Source organism: Salvelinus alpinus, chromosome 6 (assembly GCF_045679555.1).
Source record: "Salvelinus alpinus chromosome 6, SLU_Salpinus.1, whole genome shotgun sequence".
Taxonomy (NCBI): Eukaryota; Metazoa; Chordata; class Actinopteri; order Salmoniformes; family Salmonidae; genus Salvelinus; species Salvelinus alpinus.
Genome location: NC_092091.1, coordinates 36655714 through 36676331, shown reverse-complemented (window position 1 = coordinate 36676331; position 20618 = coordinate 36655714). Strand labels below are relative to the sequence as shown.

Below are 20618 nucleotides of genomic sequence, written 5' to 3'. Positions count from 1 at the left end.
AGGATGACATAGTACACAGCATTATGACATAGTACACAGGATTTATGACGTATCCTTAACTACATGTTCTCTGTGGTGCACAGGATGAGTATAGAGTATCTGATGTACTGTTATCTAGAAGCTGCCGCGGTCATCCCCCTCTTCAAACGGGGGAGACACCCTGGACCCAAACTGTTACAGACCTATATCCATCCTGCCCTGCCTATCTAAGGTCTTCGAAAGCCAAGTCAACAAACAGATCACTGACCATCTCAAATCCCACCGTACCTTCTCCGCTGTGCAATCCGGTTTCCGAGCCGGTCACGGGTGCACCTCAGCCACGCTCAAGGTACTAAACGACATCATAACCGCCATCGATAAAAGACATTACTGTGCAGCCGTCTTCATCGACCTGGCCAAGGCTTTCGACTCTGTCAATCACCATATTCTTATCGGCAGACTCAGTAGCCTCGGTTTTTCTAATGACTGCCTTGCCTGGTTCACCAACTACTTTGCAGACAGAGTTCAGTGTGTCAAATCGGAGGGCATGTTGTCCGGTCCTCTGGCAGTCTCTATGGGGGTACCACAGGGTTCAATTCTCGGGCCGACTCTTTTCTCTGTATACATCAATGATGTTGCTCTTGCTGCGGGCGATTCCCTGATCCACCTCTACGCAGACGACACCATTCTATATACTTCCGGCCCTTCCTTGGACACTGTGCTATCTAACCTCCAAACGAGCTTCAATGCCATACAACACTACTTCCGTGGCCTCCAACTGCTCTTAAACGCTAGTAAAACCAAATGCATGCTTTTCAACCGTTCGCTGCCTGCACCCGCACGCCCGACTAGCATCACCACCCTGGACGGTTCTGACCTAGAATATGTGGACATCTATAAGTACCTAGGTGTCTGGCTAGACTGCAAACTCTCCTTCCAGACTCATATCAAACATCTCCAATCCAAAATCAAATCAAGAATCGGCTTTCTATTCCGCAACAAAGCCTCCTTCACTCACGCCGCCAAACTTACCCTAGTAAAACTGACTATCCTACCGATCCTCGACTTCGGCGATGTCATCTACAAAATAGCTTCCAACACTCTACTCAGCAAACTGGATGCAGTTTATCACAGTGCCATTCGTTTTGTTACTAAAGCACCTTATACGACCCACCACTGCGACCTGTATGCCCTAGTCGGCTGGCCCTCGCTACATGTTCGTCGTCAGACCCACTGGCTCCAGGTCATCTACAAGGCTATGCTAGGTAAAGTGCCGCCTTATCTCAGTTCACTGGTCACGATGGCTACACCCACCCGCAGCACGCGCTCCAGCAGGTGTATCTCACTGATCATCCCTAAAGCTAAAACCTCATTTGGACGCCTTTCCTTCCAGTTCTCTGCTGCCTGCGACTGGAACGAATTGCAAAAATCTCTGAAGTTGGAGACTTTTATCTCCCTCAACAACTTTAAAAATCTGCTATCCAAGCAGCTAACCGATCGCTGCAGCTGTACATAGTCCATCTGTAAACTACCCACCCAATTTACCTACCTCACCCCCCATACTGCTTTTATTTATTTACTTTTCTGCTCTTTTGCACACCAGTATCTCTTCTTGCACATGATCATCTGATGATTTATCACTCCAGTGTTAATCTGCTAAATTGTAATTATTCGATTTATTGCCTACCTCATGCCTTTTGCACACATTGTATATAGATTCTCTTTTTTTCTACCATGTTATTGACTTGTTTATTGTTTACTCCATGTGTAACTCTGTGTTGTCTGTTCACACTGCTATGCTTTATCTTGGCCAGGTCGCAGTTGCAAATGAGAACTTGTTCTCAACTAGCCTACCTGGTTAAATAAAGGTGAAAAAAAATAAATAAAAAAATAAAATAAAATCTTAGGCGGGGGTTACACCAAGCAATCAAAGCAACTAAAATACAAGGATCCCCACCGTCCTCTGTAGCAGGCTCAGCCTCTGAGACAACCTCTTCACTAAGTCGTCTCTCCTCTTCCCTATCAGAGTCCTTAGGAGGAGAACAAAAAAAAAATCAGAAGAAGAACGCTATATAGGTTAAAACTGAACCAATGTTCCGGCCCCCAGTGCCTTCTTCAGTGTCCTGGGGGTGGATACCAACCGAGAACAATGGATAGGAAATAACATACACATATCTCTTTCTTAGATGATGGTGGGCAGTAGTAGAAGTAGTGGGGATTGGAAGGCACGGTCTTGAAGAACTGAGCACCAATGTCCATGAATTTGTCCTGTTGAATGCAGGCATTAGCTAGCTTTAAAACTGTTCTTTAACAAGAGCATCAAATTGTAACATAATCCATCTCATTTCTTTCCATTCTACCATTATCTATCCTTCAGTTGTTTACCTGTATGATTTTGTGCAGGTCAGGGTAGACCTCACACTTCTGCTGAAGGCGGAGGAGGGACAGAGGGAACTCTGGTATCCTGATGGTCCCGGGGGGTTCGTCCAGGCCGAGGGGGGAGTTAGGGGCCGAGGCCTTCCCCCTGTTCTCTGCCTCACTCACGTCCTCCATCTCAATACTTGCAGACACAAGGTCGTCATGTTTACTCATAGAGCACCATTCAGCACCGTCAATCAATAGTCTGAACCAAACAAGTACCAAAACAAACCAAACAAATGTACTGTATGTATCCACTCTTTGCAAATTAAGTTCTGAACCAAGGTCAGATAACATTCTGAGGATCATTCTGTAGCCGACCTGGGTCAAATATGTATATAAAATATGTAATATACTTCAGGTGCCCTTGATTTAGTTTGTCAGGGACGTGGGATAGTCGCTAAAGTGCAAACTCCAGATTGCTAGATTTGATTTATTTGATCATTAAAAGTAGAAGGCTGCTCCAGCCAGAGACAACAGACCAGTCAAACACACCCTGAATGGGTAACACAAAATGGGTAACTGCTCTCTAGGTCTCAGTAGTACCTGGATGAGGAGGCCATAGGTCCTCTCTTGACCGGCCCGTCTTCCTCAGCCTCTCCGATGGTGAAGGTGGCGGGGGTGATGCTGTGACCCCTGACCCCTCCGTCTCCATGGCGCTCTCGGAACACCCGGATGTGTCCACAGAGCGTCTGGAGGAAGGAAGTGATGTCTATCTCCTGGAGAGACTCCTCACAGTAGTCCATGGCTGTCAGCAAGTCCTGGGAACTGATGCTGTGGGACTGCTGCAGGCTGCGGTACACACCTAGGGGGAGAGAACACGATCATGCACACGCACGCATTTCAGATCCATGCCTGCTCTGTCTTAATTCATCTTTCCACGATTCCTCAAGTCTTTATCTCCTCGCCTCCTTCTCAACTGCAGAAAGGTTAAAGGAGAACGTAAAAGTGGACCTTCTCCAATGTAATCTGAAAATGAGGGGAGGGGAGAGGATGCAAGGAATATCTAAGCTACATCGTCAAAAACCTTACACTATACTCTCAAATACAAATCTGGCCAACTATTCCATGTTAAGTTCAGTCAAGGTCAGCACATAAATCCACATAAAAAAACAGTGCCTTCAGAAAGCACTCACACCCCATGAGCATTTTCCAAATTGTGTTGTGTTACAGCCTGAATTTAAAATTGATTACATTGATATTTTGTGTCACTGGCCTACAATACCTGATAATGTCAAAGTGGAATTATGGTTTTAGAAATGTTTACAAACAATGCTGAAATGTCTTGAGTCAATAAGTATAAAACCCCTTTGTTATGGCAAGCCTAAATAAGTTCAGGAGTAAAAAGTAGCTTAACAAGTCACATAAAAATGTACATGATTGTTTAATGACTACCTCATCTCTGTACACCATAGTCGAGCAGTGAATTTCCCTCAGTCGAGCAGTGAATTTCAAAAACAGTTTCAACCACAATGCCTCAAAGAAGCAGACATTGAATATCCCTTTGAGCATGGTGAAGTTATTAATTACACTTTGGGTGGTGTATTAATACACCCAGTCACTAAAAAGATACAGGCGTCCTTCCTAACTCAGCTGCCGGAGAGAAAGAAAACCGCTCAGGGATTTCACCATGAGGCCAATGGGGACTTAAAACATTTAGAGTTTAATTGCTGTGATAGGATGGATCAACATTGTAGTTACTCCACAAAACTAACCTAAATGACAAAGTGAAAAGAAGGAAGCCTGTACAGAATAAAAATATTCCAAAACATACATCCTGTTTGCAATAAAGCACTAAAGTAAAACTGCAAAAAGATTGGCAAAGAAATTAACTTTATGTCCTGAATACAAAGCATTATGTTTGAGGAAAATCCAACACATCACTGAGTACCACTCTTCATATGTTATGGGTATGCTTGTCATCGGCAAGGACTAGGAAGTTTTGATTGTTCCTGAGTGGCCAAGTTACAGTTTGGACTTACATTTCCTTGAAAATATATGGCAAGACTTGAAAATGTCTGTCTAGCAACGATCAATAACCAACTTGAGAGAGCTTGAAAAAAATAATAATGTGCAAATATTGTACAATCCAGGTGTGCAAAGCTCTTAGAGACTCACCCAGATAGATCCAGCTGTAATCGCTGCCAAAGCTGATTTTAACATGTAGTGACTCAGGGGTGTGAATACTTATGCAAATGAGATATTTCTGCGTTTAATTTTCAATAAATTTGCAAACAACTCTAAAAGCATTTTTTTCACTTTGTCATTATGGTTATTGTGTGTAGATGGGTGAAAATACTTTTGTTTAAAAAAAATCAATTTTCACACTGTAATCAACAAAAGTAATACTTTCTGAAGCACTGTAATATACCCTAACAAATTAGTCAATACTTTTATCTGGATGTTGTTAATATCAAATTCATCTTGAGAAAACAGGTTTAAAATTAGTACCACAGTTTTTTTTTCCAGTACCACAAGGTTTACATTTTGTGTTAACCTCTTGACTCAGTGAGCAGTGAGAGAAAAGATGCTGCCGTGGTGTGAATATATTTATATTTAAATTGGCATGCCAGACTAATTTAATTCCATCAGGCTTTTCAGAGAGAAGCGGATATTTCGCCGAAGCAGAGTTGTGTCTAGTGTGTGTGAGTGTGCGTGCGTTGTCTAGTCGCTCTCTTCCTGATTGAGGTTTACAGATCCTGCTGCAAAGCAGCATAAAAACAATTCCTGAGATGACAGCTTAAAACACTCCTCTAATAGATTTCTCCGTCACTAGGATGACGCAGGTGACGGCTTTACCCTGTGCTTGCTTCTGTAGTATTGGAGGCGCTATCTTCGGGTATGTGTGTGTGTGTGTGGCGAGTCACAGGCCTAAAGGACTCTGTTCAACAGTAGTGCACTAAATAGGGAATAGGGTGCAATGCCCTGATCAAAAGTAGTGTACTATATAGGGAATAGGAAGAGAATCAGCTACAAGCTGATACTGTGGTCAATAATAAACTTCTCCTCCCATCTGCTGTCCCCAGCACCAGTAGCCCATCTCTTGTCCCTTTAGTGCCATAAAGCCGGGTACATTACCATTGGGCTCCTCTCTGCGTCAGTCATTTGCGAGTCAGAAGGTAGAGGTGCACTATCCCATTTCCTGAGCAGTTTATTTAAGGGGTGTTTTATGACGTCTGGCTGTCGCAGTGGTCAAATGCAAGCTACACAGACAGCTTAAGCAGTCAGACTGGACTAGTCACCTTTGACCTGGTCTCTCATGACAGGCCGTTACCCGTAAATGTTCACGTCTGTCAGCAGTGTATTACCTGTGACGTAACACTGGTGGTAGTGCTCCTGTAGCAGGCTGCAGTAGTTGGCCAGCTCCTTGTGTTTATGAGGCTGCGACATCAGGTCTGTCCAGGAGGAAGTGCTGCTGCGTTCCTGAGATAGAGACCTGCAGGAGGAAGAGGACAGACACACACCGGGGACACACACACAAACACCCCAAACACCATTAGAGAAGAAGAGGAGCAAGCTCAGAATCAGGAAGCCCAATAGTAGATCTGTGGGAGAAACATACAAGCCACAGAAAAGGAGGGAGCATAGCCTCATCATCAGATATAACACGGTTATTTTACACACCCCTTTGAAAACACAAAATCTCATCTCACCCCCCAATTAACATGCCGCATGTCTCCTTCGCAAACGCACAGTCTCTAATCTCACGCCACAAAAAAAAACACAAATCTCTGATGACATTTAATCTCCATTAGAAAAGAAACACACTGTCCAGCTCCATGTAATGTTGCATTATGCATTGAGGAGGATGCTGTTAAAAGTCTATTAGCTTGAGCGGTCACTGAACAACAGAGCTCCGAAGCGTGCTTTTTAACGGGGGGAAATAAACCCCTCCGAAAATGTATCCAATATGTCAATACTATGTGTCTAATGTTAATCTGGAGATCAACACATGGCCAGTCCTGTACCATGATACACAAGTGTATAATTCCCATATTTGACTTGGAACTTGCAGGTGAAAAAGAAAAAGAGTACAAAGGAACTTGTTTATTCATTAAAAACACATGAATTGTTTAATCACAGGCTTAGAGGAGAGATTTCCAAAGCACCACGCCCATGGCATCAAGGAGCGTCTGTAAAAAGTCACCACACCCCCCCAGAGACGCTTGAAAAAAAAAAATACTGCAACTGCATGAACCAAATTAGATTTTCTGGGAACATGCAATAAGTTAGATATTGTCAGTTTACACAGCAGACATGTTGATTTTGGACAGTTCCACCCATTGGTATCTGACTGCAGAGAGAGAGACAGCCTCCTACAAGAAGTTTGAGCTCCAGCAAACATAAGTGCCTTGCGTTGTGAAGTCAAGCCTTCAGTTATGTAAATGAATATAAAGACAAAATATCTAGAGGCAACAGTCTTATCTGGAGGCAGATACCAACCTCCCAATAGCAACACAGGCCTGGATTGAGTGAGAGTGATGGCCTCAGCCTCACCCACTTAGAGGAGGAGAAACCTCTCCCTGGAAAAGGAGGAGCTAGGAGCATATGGCCAGGCCTAAGTCCCTCCAAACCCCATCAATTCATCTTTCCATGAGCCCTTGCATCCTTTCTCCTCACCTCCTGCTCAACTGTATTGGAGGAGAAGGTCCAAGGTCCCCCCCCTTCAGACTTTCTTCTCCTATGTCTTTTGAGAAGGACGCAAGGAGATAAGATGCAAGGAATTGAGGAGAGATTCATTGAGATTGATCTCACCACAGCTCTACACCAGGAAGGGACGGAGGGGAGGAGGATGGGGGGAGGTGGAAGAGGAGGATCGGGGGGGCGAGGTGCGCGGCAGGATGATGGAAGCAGCAGTAAGCTAGCTGTGCTGTGCTACCTGAACTTCATCTGCTGATGCATCTCCCAGGAGTCAGCGTCTTGAGGTCTATTTATCACCGTAGTATAGGAAAACAATCAGAGGTGCACAACGTTAGCATGGTACTCAACCAACAACAATGAGCTTGCTGGCAGCCAATGTTGAGTGAAGGGTAGACTTATGAAGGGTATAATCGGGTATGGCATGGTAGGACTTCTGACTGAGAGCGTTTCAAGAGTCAGTCACATATGATGGATGGTAAGGTGATTAAACTGATGAAAAGTAAAGTGCTGAATACATGGAGCCTTGGAACTGCTGTATTCCCCTCCCAAGACCTGGGTTCAAATTGAAATTGTTTCCTCCTCAATACTCCTCAGTCCCAGACGGCTGGATTTTCCACTTCTGAGAATATTCAAGTGATAACATTGCATGTGGAACGATCCATCCTCAATCAAGTGCAGCTAAAGTATTTGAAAGAAAACAAATCCTATTTGAACCCAGATGTGCTCCCCATCAGTGTGTGTGTGTGTGTGTGTGTGTGTGTGTGTGTGTGTGTGTGTGTGTGTGTGTGTGTGTGTGTGTGTGTGTGTGTGTGTGTGTGTGTGTGTGTGTGTGTTTTACTGGGTACCTGAAGAAGATGTCCCTTGGCTGTCTGTTAGAGTGGGGATTGAGTAGCTGATCCTTCAGAGAGTCCAGGGAACAGTTATAGACATATACAGGGCAGCGCGGACGGGACAGGTCCCCTGAGCTCTGCTGGGACGCCTGGCGACTGAACGTGATGTGGAAGTCTCTCTTCTGGGGCTCAGCGAACTGCACCCCGTCCCTCTCCTCCACACCTGAGAGAGAGAGAGTAATTTCCAATTTGCTCAGGGAGCCCCATCCCATCCCTTCCCTTTCACAACAGTAACATTATGTTATTGCAGAGAGAGGGGGATAGAAAGAGAGAGGGTTGGGTTACTGAGAAGGTACAGTATGTTAGTAGCAAAGGACTAATGATGCAATAATCCTACAGTACTTACCTGCACCTTTGGTGCCATTTTCAGGCTCAGAGAGACGGCTCTCCCAGTTGTCCTGCTCCACCGTGGAGCTCCCAGATCCAGGGGAGAGCAGGGGTGACCTGGGTCCCACAGAACCACCACCACCAGGGGAGAGCATGGGGGACCTCAACCCGCTACTCAACCCACCATTCAGCACATTGGTGGAGCCAGAGTGAGAATCAACCTGTGATTTGTTGCCAGAAGTCAGGGTGTCGTCATCATCTCCGTTATCCTGGGGCTCGGTCTCCAGCCCAGACAACATCAACATCTGGACATCTGCAGAGAAAACACAACAATGTTGAACTCAAACATTTTGCAGAGCGACTTACAGTCAGTGCATTCGTCTTAAGATAGCTCGGTGCTACAACCACGTCACAGGCATAGAACGTAAATTTTTCCTCAATAAACGTAGCTATCAGTGGAGTCCGAGCAAGAAGGTGGGGGGGGGGGGGGGGGGGGGATAGGTCAAGTGCAATTGCTGGTTATTTATTATATATTTGGGGGGGGTTACCAACATCTACGAACACACAGCACTGTTGCTGTACCACTTTATGATGATAAGCATGTCGATTACAATCAGTTAAAACTAGCACAATGCCAGGCTGGTGGCTAGCCTAAATACATAGGATTCCTATAACTAGAGTGGAGCCCCCACTTGATTAATGAGTAGAAAAGATCTGTAGCTCTGTCCTATTCATACACGCACATGACACAACTACAGCAGAGCACAGGGAGCAGTAGCGGGGTACCTACCTGTGAAGGTGGCAGGGAGGAAGGTCAGTAGGATCTGTTGGGGGCTGATGTACTTGGCGTAACACTTCCACTGAGGGGTAGACCCATCCCTCTCCACTGGGACTGGCTCCTCATCCACCAGGTCTGCATTGCTGAAACTCTGAGAGAAAGAGGGGACAAACTCACCGGGCATAACTGAGAGGACAAGTGCTACAAAATAGACTAAACATAATGTTTTCCCCAAGGTGGACAGAGTTTCAATGAGACGAAGAAGAGGGTCGTGTAAACCATGTCCGGACATCCAAAACAGAACCTCGGGCCCACTGGTGGTTTTACATTGTTTTTACACCGCATAAAACCGATATCAATGTCAAGGAGGAACATTCTGGATTTATTTCCCTGAAGAGAGAATGCAGACTGGTTAAAAGGTTTACCTGAAGGGTACTGGTTGATCCTGTCACCTCCTTACTGCTCCCTGTAGTGTGGAAGGACATCACTGTGTCCTGTCTCTCTGGGGGTTTCAGGCACTCTTCTGTGAAGGGAAAGTAACCACATGGCAAGGCAAATAACATTTAAAAAATGTGTGCAGGAGTATAGGATGTTGTTACATAATGAATACGATCATTAGCAGGATTCTGTTCTTTTCCGTCAGTCAACATGTATTCATAAAGCCATTTCTACATCAACAGTTGTCACAAAGTGTTTTACATTCACCCAGCCTAGACCCCAAAGAGCAAGCAGATGCATAGCAGAGGCACACATTCACAAAGCCTACCTCTGATGACCGGTAGAGAGAAGGGTGCAACATGTCCGTCTCGTTCCCTGTCTAGGATGTGATGCATGAAGGTGACGTTGTCCTGGTCAGCCAATGGGATCTCCCGGTCACTGAGCTCCTGTTGCAAGCTGCTGTGGAACAGGCTCAGCAGGAGCTCGTTGGGAATATAGGGGGTGCTCTGGGACACCTCCTCGTTCTCCACTGCAATACACACAAATAAGTATTCATTAATTCATCCACCACCTTCATAATATTGCAGCGACAACACCTAGTGACCATGTCAAGAGGTTTGGACTTTTTGGTGTAATGGCTAAGGTGTTGGACTAACAGTCGCAGGGAATCCTTGATTTAGCAAAAATGTATAAATTCATGTTTGATAACAATAAGATACTTGAGGACATAATAACATGATAAAATTCACCTCTGCTGAGAGTGAGGAAGAAGATTTCTATCTGTTGGCACTTGGGCAGCAGCTCGATGAGGTCAAACTGGAAGGGAACAGTGTGGATGCAGTCCTCAGAGGCAGGGGGTTCTGCTGCAGCGGTCCCAATTGGAGGGTACACCTGCTCCTTGTTCTGGCACAGCTGGCTAAGGTACTCAAACGTCATAATGGTGGACATACAGGTCAGATCCCGGGGGAAGATCTGTGGATAACGTAAATTCACATTCGTTTATTTTTTTCTATTAGCCCATCCACCAGCACCACTCTTCGGAGGACACACTGTTTTTACAGCTTTTCTGCTACATATTTTCTGCATTTTACATATACATTTTAGATAGGTGGTACTTTTATATAGAGCAATCGCATAACAATAATACATTACTGAACATAAGCGCTTTAATCCCACCACTCAGCCCATCCCACTTATCACCATAGACCCACCTCATTTGGTTTCCATGTGCCATATATTTTTCAAATGTGCTGTGATGTTTACATTAATGTTTGCCCTTTCTAATCGCATTTCATCCACAGATTGTGAGCAAAATATGAAAATCTTTCCTACAAGTATTATTATATTGCTGATTCATTGACTATGGCTTTCCAAATCACCCAACACTGCTATTTGTAAGGTTCATTTTAAGTCAATGTTGAGATTTTTTTTTGTTAACAATTCCTCAACCTGTGACCAGAAACAAGCTAGATAGGGACAATACCAGAATAAATGATCTAGTGATTCTGTCTCTTCGCAGGCAAAATCTACAGAGCTAAGATTGTTGTATGCCCCATAAATATAACATTCTGTTGGTGGCAATAATTTTGGATAAAAATGTAAATTGAAATGTGTTGACTCAAGTGTTGTTTTTTGTATCCATTCATGTACTGTACCATGTGCCATGGAATCGGTACATTGAACATATCTTCCCATTTATTTTGCAACCTGTATGGCTCAGCTGTCAACATTTTTGTCCTCAAATGAAACTGGTATATATTTTTTTTTATTCCAATCCTTTTCAACCCAAAAAATCCATAAAGAATGGTTTTGATTTTAACCATAATATTTGTTGTAATATTCCTTCTCTTTTTTCTGGAGGATAAAATGTTACTTGTAACCAGCTTTGTGTGGCTTGTTTAAGAAAGGGTGATACTTTCAATTAGTCGGAAATGAGAAGTTGTAATCTGTATAAAGGCAAAAAGGCCATTTTGAACAAAGGATGAGCCTTTCTTAATAATCTACTGGAGAACCATTTTGGGTTGAAGTATAATCTATGTATTAGTGAAGCTTTTAGTAAGAGGTTTAAAGCTTTAATATTTAATCATTTTAGCCCCACCAAACTCATATTCATTATATAGACAAAATTAAATGTGGCTGTCTTAGCATTACAAATAAAGTGACATTTTTTGCCATATGATTAAAAAAAACGAGTTATCTAGAGTAGGCAGCACCATTAGTAAGTAAACTTTGATAGGACCAGAGTTAAATCAATGTGATTTTTCCATAAAAGACAAGTATTTACCTCTCAATGGTTGCAGAATATAATCTATTTTTGCAAACCTACTGAAATTGTTTGTGGTAAGTTCATTTATATTTTTTGAGATGTGAATACCAAGTATGTCTACTTCACCATCCACCCATTTCATTAGTAAACTACTAGGTAGTGTTAACATTGTTTCTTTTAACGATCCAATACGTAATATGGTACACTTGTCATAATTAGGTTTTAGTCCAGGTAGGCTAGAAAAGGGATCAAGATCTTCAATGTGACAGTGCAAGGATGCAGATTGCGGACTTAAGAAAAAACTAGAGTCATCGGCATACATTGACACTTTTGTTTTTAACCCCTGGATTTCTAACCCATTGATGTTCTTGTTGGATATAATTTTAATAGCTAGCATTTCAATGGCCAAAATAAATAGATACGGAGACAATGGACAGTCTTGTTTTACTCCTCTTAAAAGCTCAATACTTTCTGAGAAGTAACCATGATTTACTATTTTGCACCTGGGGTTGCTTACATAACAATAACCCATTGTATAAAAGATTCACCAAAATTAAAGTAGCCCAGGCATTTATATATAAATTGTAGTCGTACTTTATCAAACGCCTTTTCAAAATCTGCTATGAAGACCAGGCCTGGTATCTTTGACGTTTCATAATGTTCCACTGTTTCAAGTAATTGTTGTATATTATCTCCAATATATCGTCCATGTAAAAAACCTGTCTGATCAGGATGAACAATATCTGGTAAAACCTTTTTTTATTCTATGTGCTATGCATTTCGCCAGGATTTTTGCATCACAACATTGAAGTGTAAGAGGCCTCCAGTTTTTTTTAAATGGACTGGATCTTTATACTTACCACCTGGGTCCTGTTTCAGTAGTAATGAAAATCATATCTTCTTATTGAGTACCTGAAAGTCTACCATTTTTAAAGGAGTAATTAAAACATACGCATAAGGGATCTTTGAGTACATAAAAAATGTATGATACAGCATCAAGTCCTGGATGTTTTCCAGACTGAAAATATTGAATTGCCTCAAGAAGTTCCTTCTCTGTAATATGGCCTTTACACAGGTATTTCTGTAAATTTGTCATTTTATAAAAAAATATTATTATTAGGAGATAAATCTTTACAGTTAAAATCATTCAGTGGAGATGGAGGAGACTGAAAAGAAAACATGCTTCAAATATTTTTCTTCCTCTTTCAAAATATAATTTGCTGAATCATGGATGACTGTCATTTCTAACAAGTTTCTGTAAATTATTTTTGGATTCAAGAAAAACGTAGCGCATTTTTCGCAATTTTCCATCCAATTCGCTTTATTTTTGTAATAAATTACACTTGATTGTTCTTGAATAAGTTCTTCCAATTCTTTTTGTTTTTCCACTAACTTATTTTGTGCATATATAATACAGATTCCATTACTATCTACCTGCGCTGTTACTTCCTTTATTAGTCTAATCTCTTTTGACCGAAACTGCTTTAGTTTTAATGACAAGTATTGTATTGAATGGCCTCTAAAAGGTACATCTAAAGGTGTCTCATACAATAAGGGGATCTGCTGTACCTATGTTGTGCAAAAAAAAGTTAATGACGAATTATCTTCTCTTAGTTAAGAACAAATTGTCATCCAGTAGGCTTTGATCACATTTCCAATATCCACGTGGAAATTCTGTGAGTTATGTGGAGGCCAATTAGATGAAGGTTCAATTACATTCTGTCTCCTATTAATACTTTTTAATCGTTTGATGAGAATGAGACCAGGAAGTAGTCAAGTCGGCTAGCTTGATTAAGCCTCCTCCATGTATATCTCACTAGGTCAGAGATTTTCAGCCTCCATATATCAACTAGTTCTAATGTATCCATGATATTTGTGATCTCTTTAAGTGCATGAAGGTGATAGTTTGTAGTGTGATTTCCTTCACGATCCATTGAGGTACTTATAATCATATTGTAATCTCCCACCATAATAACAGATTAATTCGTTACTTGTGAGCTCAATAGATTATTAATATAGATTCATGCTCATATTAAGAAAGTCCTAGAAAAGGCTATAAGCATGTCAGCCCAGCCTGCTCAGTTCATTGGATCCAATTGTTAGAAAAAAGAAAGAAAAATACCTAGAAATATCACAAGACCAGTTCTTTATGCCCAGTACATGCACACAGCCTATCGGCAGAGAGACATATTTAATGTACTCCTTATTATATCCTGTTATATTCCAACAAGAAGAAAGAAAGAGAAAGGAACTTGCATTTTAATAGCCGCTAATGATTGTCTGTAAAAATGTGTCTTACGCATCACACTACCCATGAAGGGATACATAAGTTTAACTTACAATCGACTCTGACACAGCCATGGCACGACAGCAAAGAAGACATGCAGTACTGACAATCTAGAACGAGTAAACCTGTAAAACCAACCCTCTCTCCAACCACACGCATTTGGTTTTTACTCCAGGGCTGTTGCTCTATCACCTCGTCCGTTTTACACTTAGGCCTATATCATTAGGATCAAGAATCTAAAGGTAGCGTGTGTAGCTCACGCAAACATGTAATACACTTCTCACTGAGAGAAGTGCTTCCATAGGCAGTTATTCAAGTAAACTCACTATTACAATCAATCAAATGAAGAGAAAGGAACCGGACTTAAAGAAACCAGACTTAGTCCATCCAGACTTAGTCCATCCTCTGGCTGCATATGTACACACGCTTCAACTTCATCTCTATCAGTATTGTAATACTATACAAATTGGTGAATTGGATTAATCGGTGATTGTACTACTGAATAGCGACAGTACCTTTGACAACAGCTGAGAATGTAAGAAGATCAATTTGATTAAGCGATGAAGCGATTGATACTGACCGCCTGTGGTATCTCCTGGTAGGTGAGCTCCTGGAAGTGTCTGTGTTGGTCTCTAGGGCTCCATACTGTCCCACTCTGAGGCTCTACCCAACACTCTGTCACCAGGTTGAGCTCTGTGTCCACATCAATGGCCTCCACCTCTGTGTCGTTGTCATCGTCTGTGGAGAAACTGGAGACCCATGATGGAAGACAAGGGGTCAGGACAGGAGGAGACAAGCAGATGCATATACCAAAGTGTTCAAAAGGTAAAAAAAAAAATTAAAAAATTAAAAAAGTAATTCGAAATGTAACTGTTCCTCTAAATAAAATAATTTGATAATATTTGAAGATACGGTTGGAGAATGTGTAGAACTGGTGGACTAAAGCAATAGAAACAATGGCCAAATATTAAATGGAATTCAGTCTCACCTGTCCTTGGTAGAGGTGGAGTGAGGTGGAAACAGGATATACTGGACGATACAGGTGTGACTTTCTCTGTCCACCGCCTCTGGCATCCCCTACGAGCACACCATCACAAGGCATCATTACAATGGGATTTTTATAGGAATTCAATGCAAACACTATACAGCAATAAATTGTCTGGCCTCAATATGTCCAGATTAGAACATATGTATGTGTGTATTGTGTAGCCTAATCTTCCTTTCAGTGTTAATGTAGACAACGCTACATTAGTACTCAAAGGTTTAGTGAGAGGGTTTTTCTATTGAGTTCATATGGGTTTAGTAAATATTTGCTGTCCCTAAGTGCCCCAGCATGCTACTCTCACCTTCATTGGCAGTTCAGTCACCATGTTGACTATGCCCTCTCCACTGGCAGCAAAATGAAAGCCCTCAGAGAGGCGAATCCTTGGGAAACATTCAAAAACATTTTCAGGCAACAAGTCAGAAGATGTTAGCACTCCTAAGACCTCCCTAACAACTCTCTGCTATGATAATGACGACTTCATTTATATTCGTAAGGAGAGTCTTCACAAACATGACATACATAGTGCACGAGTCAGGTAACATTAGACATGCCAGTGGGACTCACTCAGACAGCATGGACAGTATATGAACCACAGCCTGCAGCGGTACGGTAGCACCCAGGCCGCTCTGCACCGTCCACACCCAGCGCTGGTGGAGGAAGTAGCGGGACAGAGACGCCAGCGTGGACGAGGCCGTCCGATTGGCTGCCATGCTAAGGGGCACGGTCATGTTGGTGGGCTGGGTGAAGTTCTCCATGTTCAGAATAAACGGGGTCCGGAAGTCGGACGGGAGCTTCTCGTACCTACAGGAGGATATTGGACACCATTAGAGTGTTCATAATTGGGTAAAATATCTTCATAATCCAAACTTAGGTCTGATACTTTGTGTTATGACCTCAATAATTGTAAATCTACAGTAATAAGCCACGTAGCTGAAAAAAACGGCCATGCCCAAGGCACAAATCTGACAACATTCCACTGACCTGATGAGTAGTTTCTCCAGAGGTTTGTTGAGGACCACCACACATGGCCGGTCAGACAGCGCAGGTTTGGGAGCAGGGAGAGGAGGAGACTTGGAGGGGGATGCGTGCCCCAGAATCTTCCTCTTGGTCTTGGGTGTAGCCTCCTTGTTCTGGACGCGGTGAGGGAAGCGAAGCCTCAGGATCTGCTCCCGCAGCTCATCCACTATCTGGAAGTGGGCCAGAGAAAAGGTTAAGCTGAAGAATAGGATGTGTTGGTTCCCTCACAAACAGTTCAGTTCACTTGCCTTTTTCGGCCTTGTTCAGGATTTACATAAACGGCAACAAAAGGTCACACCAACAGAGGGTTGCAACATTCTGAGTATAAAAAAGTGATGTTTCACCTAGCGACTGACATCTTTCTGCTTGTTAGATCCATTTAGTGAGGAGAAATAGACACAGCTCTTGAGATTCAAAATATATATTTTTTTCAAAAATTGTTAAGTGTTTTCGGTGTGGACCATGTCCAATACCTTGTTCCTGGTGTGGGCCAGGGTGCCGATAGGGAAGCCCAGCCTCAGCACCATGCAGGGAGCCTTGGAGATCAGACGCACCAGGTAGAATGAGTTGGGGGGCTGGTCAGAGGCACTGGGGAGAGAACAGGACATTCATTAAAACCTTACTCCAGTCATTTACTGTAGCTCAATCCAGACCTGGGTTAAAATAGTATGTGTTTTAGTATATTTTGAGACTATTCCATTGGTTCATTGAATAACAGCTTAAGCATTTGAAAGAAAAAACAAATATTATTTTAACACAGTTCTATCTCACTCCACAATGTGAACAACATTTCCCATGAGTCTCTCTGCCTCTACCTGTATATGAGCTTGACATATGAGTATCCCTCCACCAGTACAAAGCTGCTCCAGTCCCTCAGTAAAGAGGTGAGGGCTGAGTGGGAGATACGACACTGGATGGTGCTGAAACGCCCGTTACTACCAGCCGTGTGGAGGTGCTTGGGCACAGGCCTGCAGAGAAGAGAAGACAGGAGATCACCATTACAATGACTGGGAAAATACTTTTAAAATGAAACCTGCACACTTGTAGATTCTACTTAGATTTGACTAATTATACTAAATGACTGCTCTCAGTGATGCATCACTTTACATGACATCTAAAAGGAGAAATGAAATCAATATGAATTGACACAACATTGTAATTTAAGAAATTGACACCAGAAGTTGGTGTCGTATCTATAAACCATCTCTCACATGTCGTGCTCCAGGATGATAGCAATGCGGTGCATGTGAAGCCATCTCTGCCAGAAGTTGGCGTCCATGGACAGGATGGGCTTCCAGTAGAAGGCAAACTGGGACTGGGAGGAGTCCTTAGAGCCGCTGTGCTGGAGGGAGAGAACCTGAAGGAAACAGCAGAGGAACACTGTGACTACCTGTCCTTAGGTCACTAGGACCAATGGCCCATATTCATAAAGTGTCTCTCAGAACAGTAGGATATATAGGATCAGTTTTTCCTTTGTGATTATAAGATGAGTTTTGTCTAGAGCATCATGAATACAAACTACATAAAGTGGGGACCTGATCCTAGATCAGCTTTATGAATATAGGTCAATGTAATAATGAATTTGAAAAATCAGTGTTAGTAAGTGTAAAGGAGACACCAGAGCAGACAAAGTACATACAGGCGTGGTGGATCCAGGCGGGATGTAGAAGAGAGGAACTCCGTTCTTGGTGCTCTCAGGGATTGTGTAGTTCTCTGGGAGAGAGTTAAAGGATTGCAGGTGGACCAGCATCTGATCTGTCTGGTTTATACTGTGAAGACAAAGAGCATAATAACATGTGTCTGATCAGGACAAATTCACAGTATACACGTTCAAAATCTTGCACTTCGAATTCAATTCAGTGTTTCCCCTATATTTACTGACGCCACTCCAAATTATTATTATTATTATAATTATTTGTTTTAATAATTTCCGGTATAATAAAATGTTTTCAGTGTAAACTTAAATGAATAAAACCAGAGACAAAGTATATACAATTGATAATGTAGCTACAGTATATATGTTTAAATAAGATCATCGTTGAGAACTAACAATCACCAAAATAAAAACTAGACAGTTAGAGAGAATCTAACATTTAAAAAAATGGTATGTGGACCCCATTGATTTTGATATGTTTGAGTCACTCAGATAGCATAAGAACACGGCATAAGACAAGGCAAAATGTGTAGAATTGCTTTAAAACAGTTTTAAAGTAGGTTCTATGATTATCCATTATAGGAGTATATATATTTTTAAATAGAAAGGTATCCTTGACAATGAGCTGTATCGGTGTTTCCCTAGCAGTTTCCCTAGCCAGGTAAATACAGGTGAGTCAAAGGTCACCTCTGCAGTGTGTTCCAGAATCGCCTGATGACGGAGGTACGGTAGGTTGAGGTGATGGGTTTCCTCATGGTACAGCTGATATCATGGAGGATGTCGTAGCTTCCCTCCATGGTGACCTCTACCCAGGTGGTCCTCTTGGCAGGATCCAGGGGCCACTGGGCCACTGCCAGGTACTCTATACGCATGTTGTGTTTCCACAGCAACACCAGCTTCACCTCCAGCTGGGTGCCACCTACGGGAGGGACCAAAACACAAATTGAAACATTTTTGTAGTTTGATTTATTTAACACTGTATAGAGTCTGGAAAAGAGGAAGAAAGTTGGCCTTGTGGATGCACTTGCAGTAAAACAGATGTTCTATATCGTGGGTCTTCTGTGGACAGTAGAAAGTCCACAGAGTCTAATCCCACCTTCCTGCTCTCTCACTGTCGAGACGTCTACTTTCCGAGCGGACTTGACTGGAAGTCTATGGCAGTCAGCGGACGAATTGGCTGATCTCTCAGCCAATCACCACCTAGCACAACCCTTAGAACCTCCTCTCTAGATTGTGGACTTTCAAAGTGTGAGCAGTGCAACTGGATCGGAAACAAATAACATGGTCGCTGTGATAGAACATTTCTTTTTTTGTTGTGATTTTCTGCAAGTCCCATCTAACAGAGCTGTAATAGGCTCTCTTTCTCTCCCATCTCAATTTTAACCCGCACCCCTTTCACTGCCACTTTGTTGCAAAGTGTTTCCAGCCTCTATCTTTGTTAGCAATTTAGCCTGGGACGAGGTAAGGCTTGAGGCTGGTGTGAGCCGGTACCTTTAGTGAGGTTGATCTCCCTGATGGTGTATCCCTCTCTCAGTCTGACCGACACCACACTGACCAGGTGGGCGTGCACTTCCTTCTCTGTGTGCTTCTTCCTCCTCATCACTAGCGCAGGGTTCCCACTGGCCGACACCAGGTGCTCGTTGAACAGCTTGTGCTGAGACACTGGAAAACAGAATTTGGAACATGCCAACAAGATGTTCAACGTTTACAACAGCGTATAATTAGGCAATTAGTCTGCCTTTTAATGAAAATAATGTCTGCTGAACTGCCTGGGAGCACTGGATCATTTCTCTACCTCAATGCTATATTTTAGAAGCAGTGAAGGGATGTGAGAGAAAAAAAAAGCATATATGAAATGAAAGTACGATTATCAACATCATGCATTTTCACTTCCTCTGTTGATATCTCCACTGTGACAAGCTCTCGCCCAGTAAAATAATTTACCGGTAGGTATACTAGCTAACGTAAAGAGATATATTGGGAAGGAAGTACTCTAAAAAGCAGCAGGAAAAAAAAGACAACCCATTTCATTATGTCTAAGTCAGACCCAGCCATTAAACATTGTACTTTCATCTGCATCTCTTTATGCTAAACCTCTCACTATGAAAACAGACTTCTATTCAGTGAGCAGCCATCACTGTGGGTGTCTCCAACACGATTCAGAGATAATGGCAGGGTGTTTGGAAATGACAAGAGCCTTGCTTAAAAGCCACTGTGTTTGGGCTGTCACAGAGAGCACTAACGAGTACAATCAAGAACACTATATTTAAAACAAACTTGTTTCAGCCAAAATTGCACTCTGATGGGATCGGGGACACAGCAGCAGAAAGACAACTTCATTTTCAACATATTGATACAGCCTAAGTGCTAAAACTGTACAGTTTTGATTTGTAAAGTTCAAATAGAGTATAGTCTTTCACATCATGATATATCGTCTTGCACTTCACATCTCGGGCATCTTGCACCTGTATGGCGCTTCATCAGGAAATGCATCGCTGACGTTGTCCCCACAGTGATGTTTCGCTGCTTCCCCAACAAAAGCCCTAGATTAACACTGAGGTATACACTAAAGCAGAGAGATACTGCACACAGGGCTATCGCAGCCAACCCCGAGGCTATGGATGAGGACACTAACATGTACAGGACGTCCCGCTACGACCGCCGCAGAGCCGTCAAACAGGCAAAAGGACAATATAGAAACCAGGTGGAATGCTATTGCACTGATGGTCAACGCATGTGGAAGGGGACACAGTCCATTACGGATTACAAAAAGTAGACAAAGTCTGCATATTGCACCTTTAATTATAATGTCAATACTAGCTACAGTGGTTAGCTAGCTTGGAAGAAGTATTTAGTGTTGTGTGCATTGTGTCTGTGC

At 42.6% G+C, this 20618-nt stretch overlaps 1 protein-coding gene across 10 annotated transcripts in view; it reads right to left on the bottom strand.

Annotated features, from left to right (window-relative positions):
• Window positions 1–20618, bottom strand: part of LOC139578645 (KICSTOR complex protein SZT2-like) — a 117033-nt gene that overhangs the window by 78665 nt on the left and 17750 nt on the right. For 8 of the 10 annotated variants that reach the window (XM_071406519.1, XM_071406520.1, XM_071406523.1 and 5 more), the window contains exons 9-31: window positions 19232–19402; window positions 18428–18659; window positions 17726–17855; window positions 17298–17443; window positions 16902–17054; window positions 16560–16674; window positions 16051–16256; window positions 15634–15870; window positions 15371–15449; window positions 15013–15101; window positions 14605–14773; window positions 10221–10443; window positions 9800–10000; window positions 9459–9556; window positions 9046–9184; window positions 8275–8568; window positions 7884–8091; window positions 7277–7324; window positions 5706–5833; window positions 2944–3202; window positions 2365–2539; window positions 2149–2247; window positions 1937–2009 (exon numbers count right to left, since the gene is read on the bottom strand). In XM_071406519.1, the coding sequence (XP_071262620.1) occupies window positions 1937–2009; window positions 2149–2247; window positions 2365–2539; window positions 2944–3202; window positions 5706–5833; window positions 7277–7324; window positions 7884–8091; window positions 8275–8568; window positions 9046–9184; window positions 9459–9556; window positions 9800–10000; window positions 10221–10443; window positions 14605–14773; window positions 15013–15101; window positions 15371–15449; window positions 15634–15870; window positions 16051–16256; window positions 16560–16674; window positions 16902–17054; window positions 17298–17443; window positions 17726–17855; window positions 18428–18659; window positions 19232–19402 (3672 nt within the window). The remainder of the gene's footprint in view (window positions 1–1936; window positions 2010–2148; window positions 2248–2364; window positions 2540–2943; window positions 3203–5705; window positions 5834–7276; window positions 7325–7883; window positions 8092–8274; window positions 8569–9045; window positions 9185–9458; window positions 9557–9799; window positions 10001–10220; window positions 10444–14604; window positions 14774–15012; window positions 15102–15370; window positions 15450–15633; window positions 15871–16050; window positions 16257–16559; window positions 16675–16901; window positions 17055–17297; window positions 17444–17725; window positions 17856–18427; window positions 18660–19231; window positions 19403–20618) is intronic. The other 2 variants (XM_071406522.1, XM_071406529.1) reach the window with 1 other exon arrangement.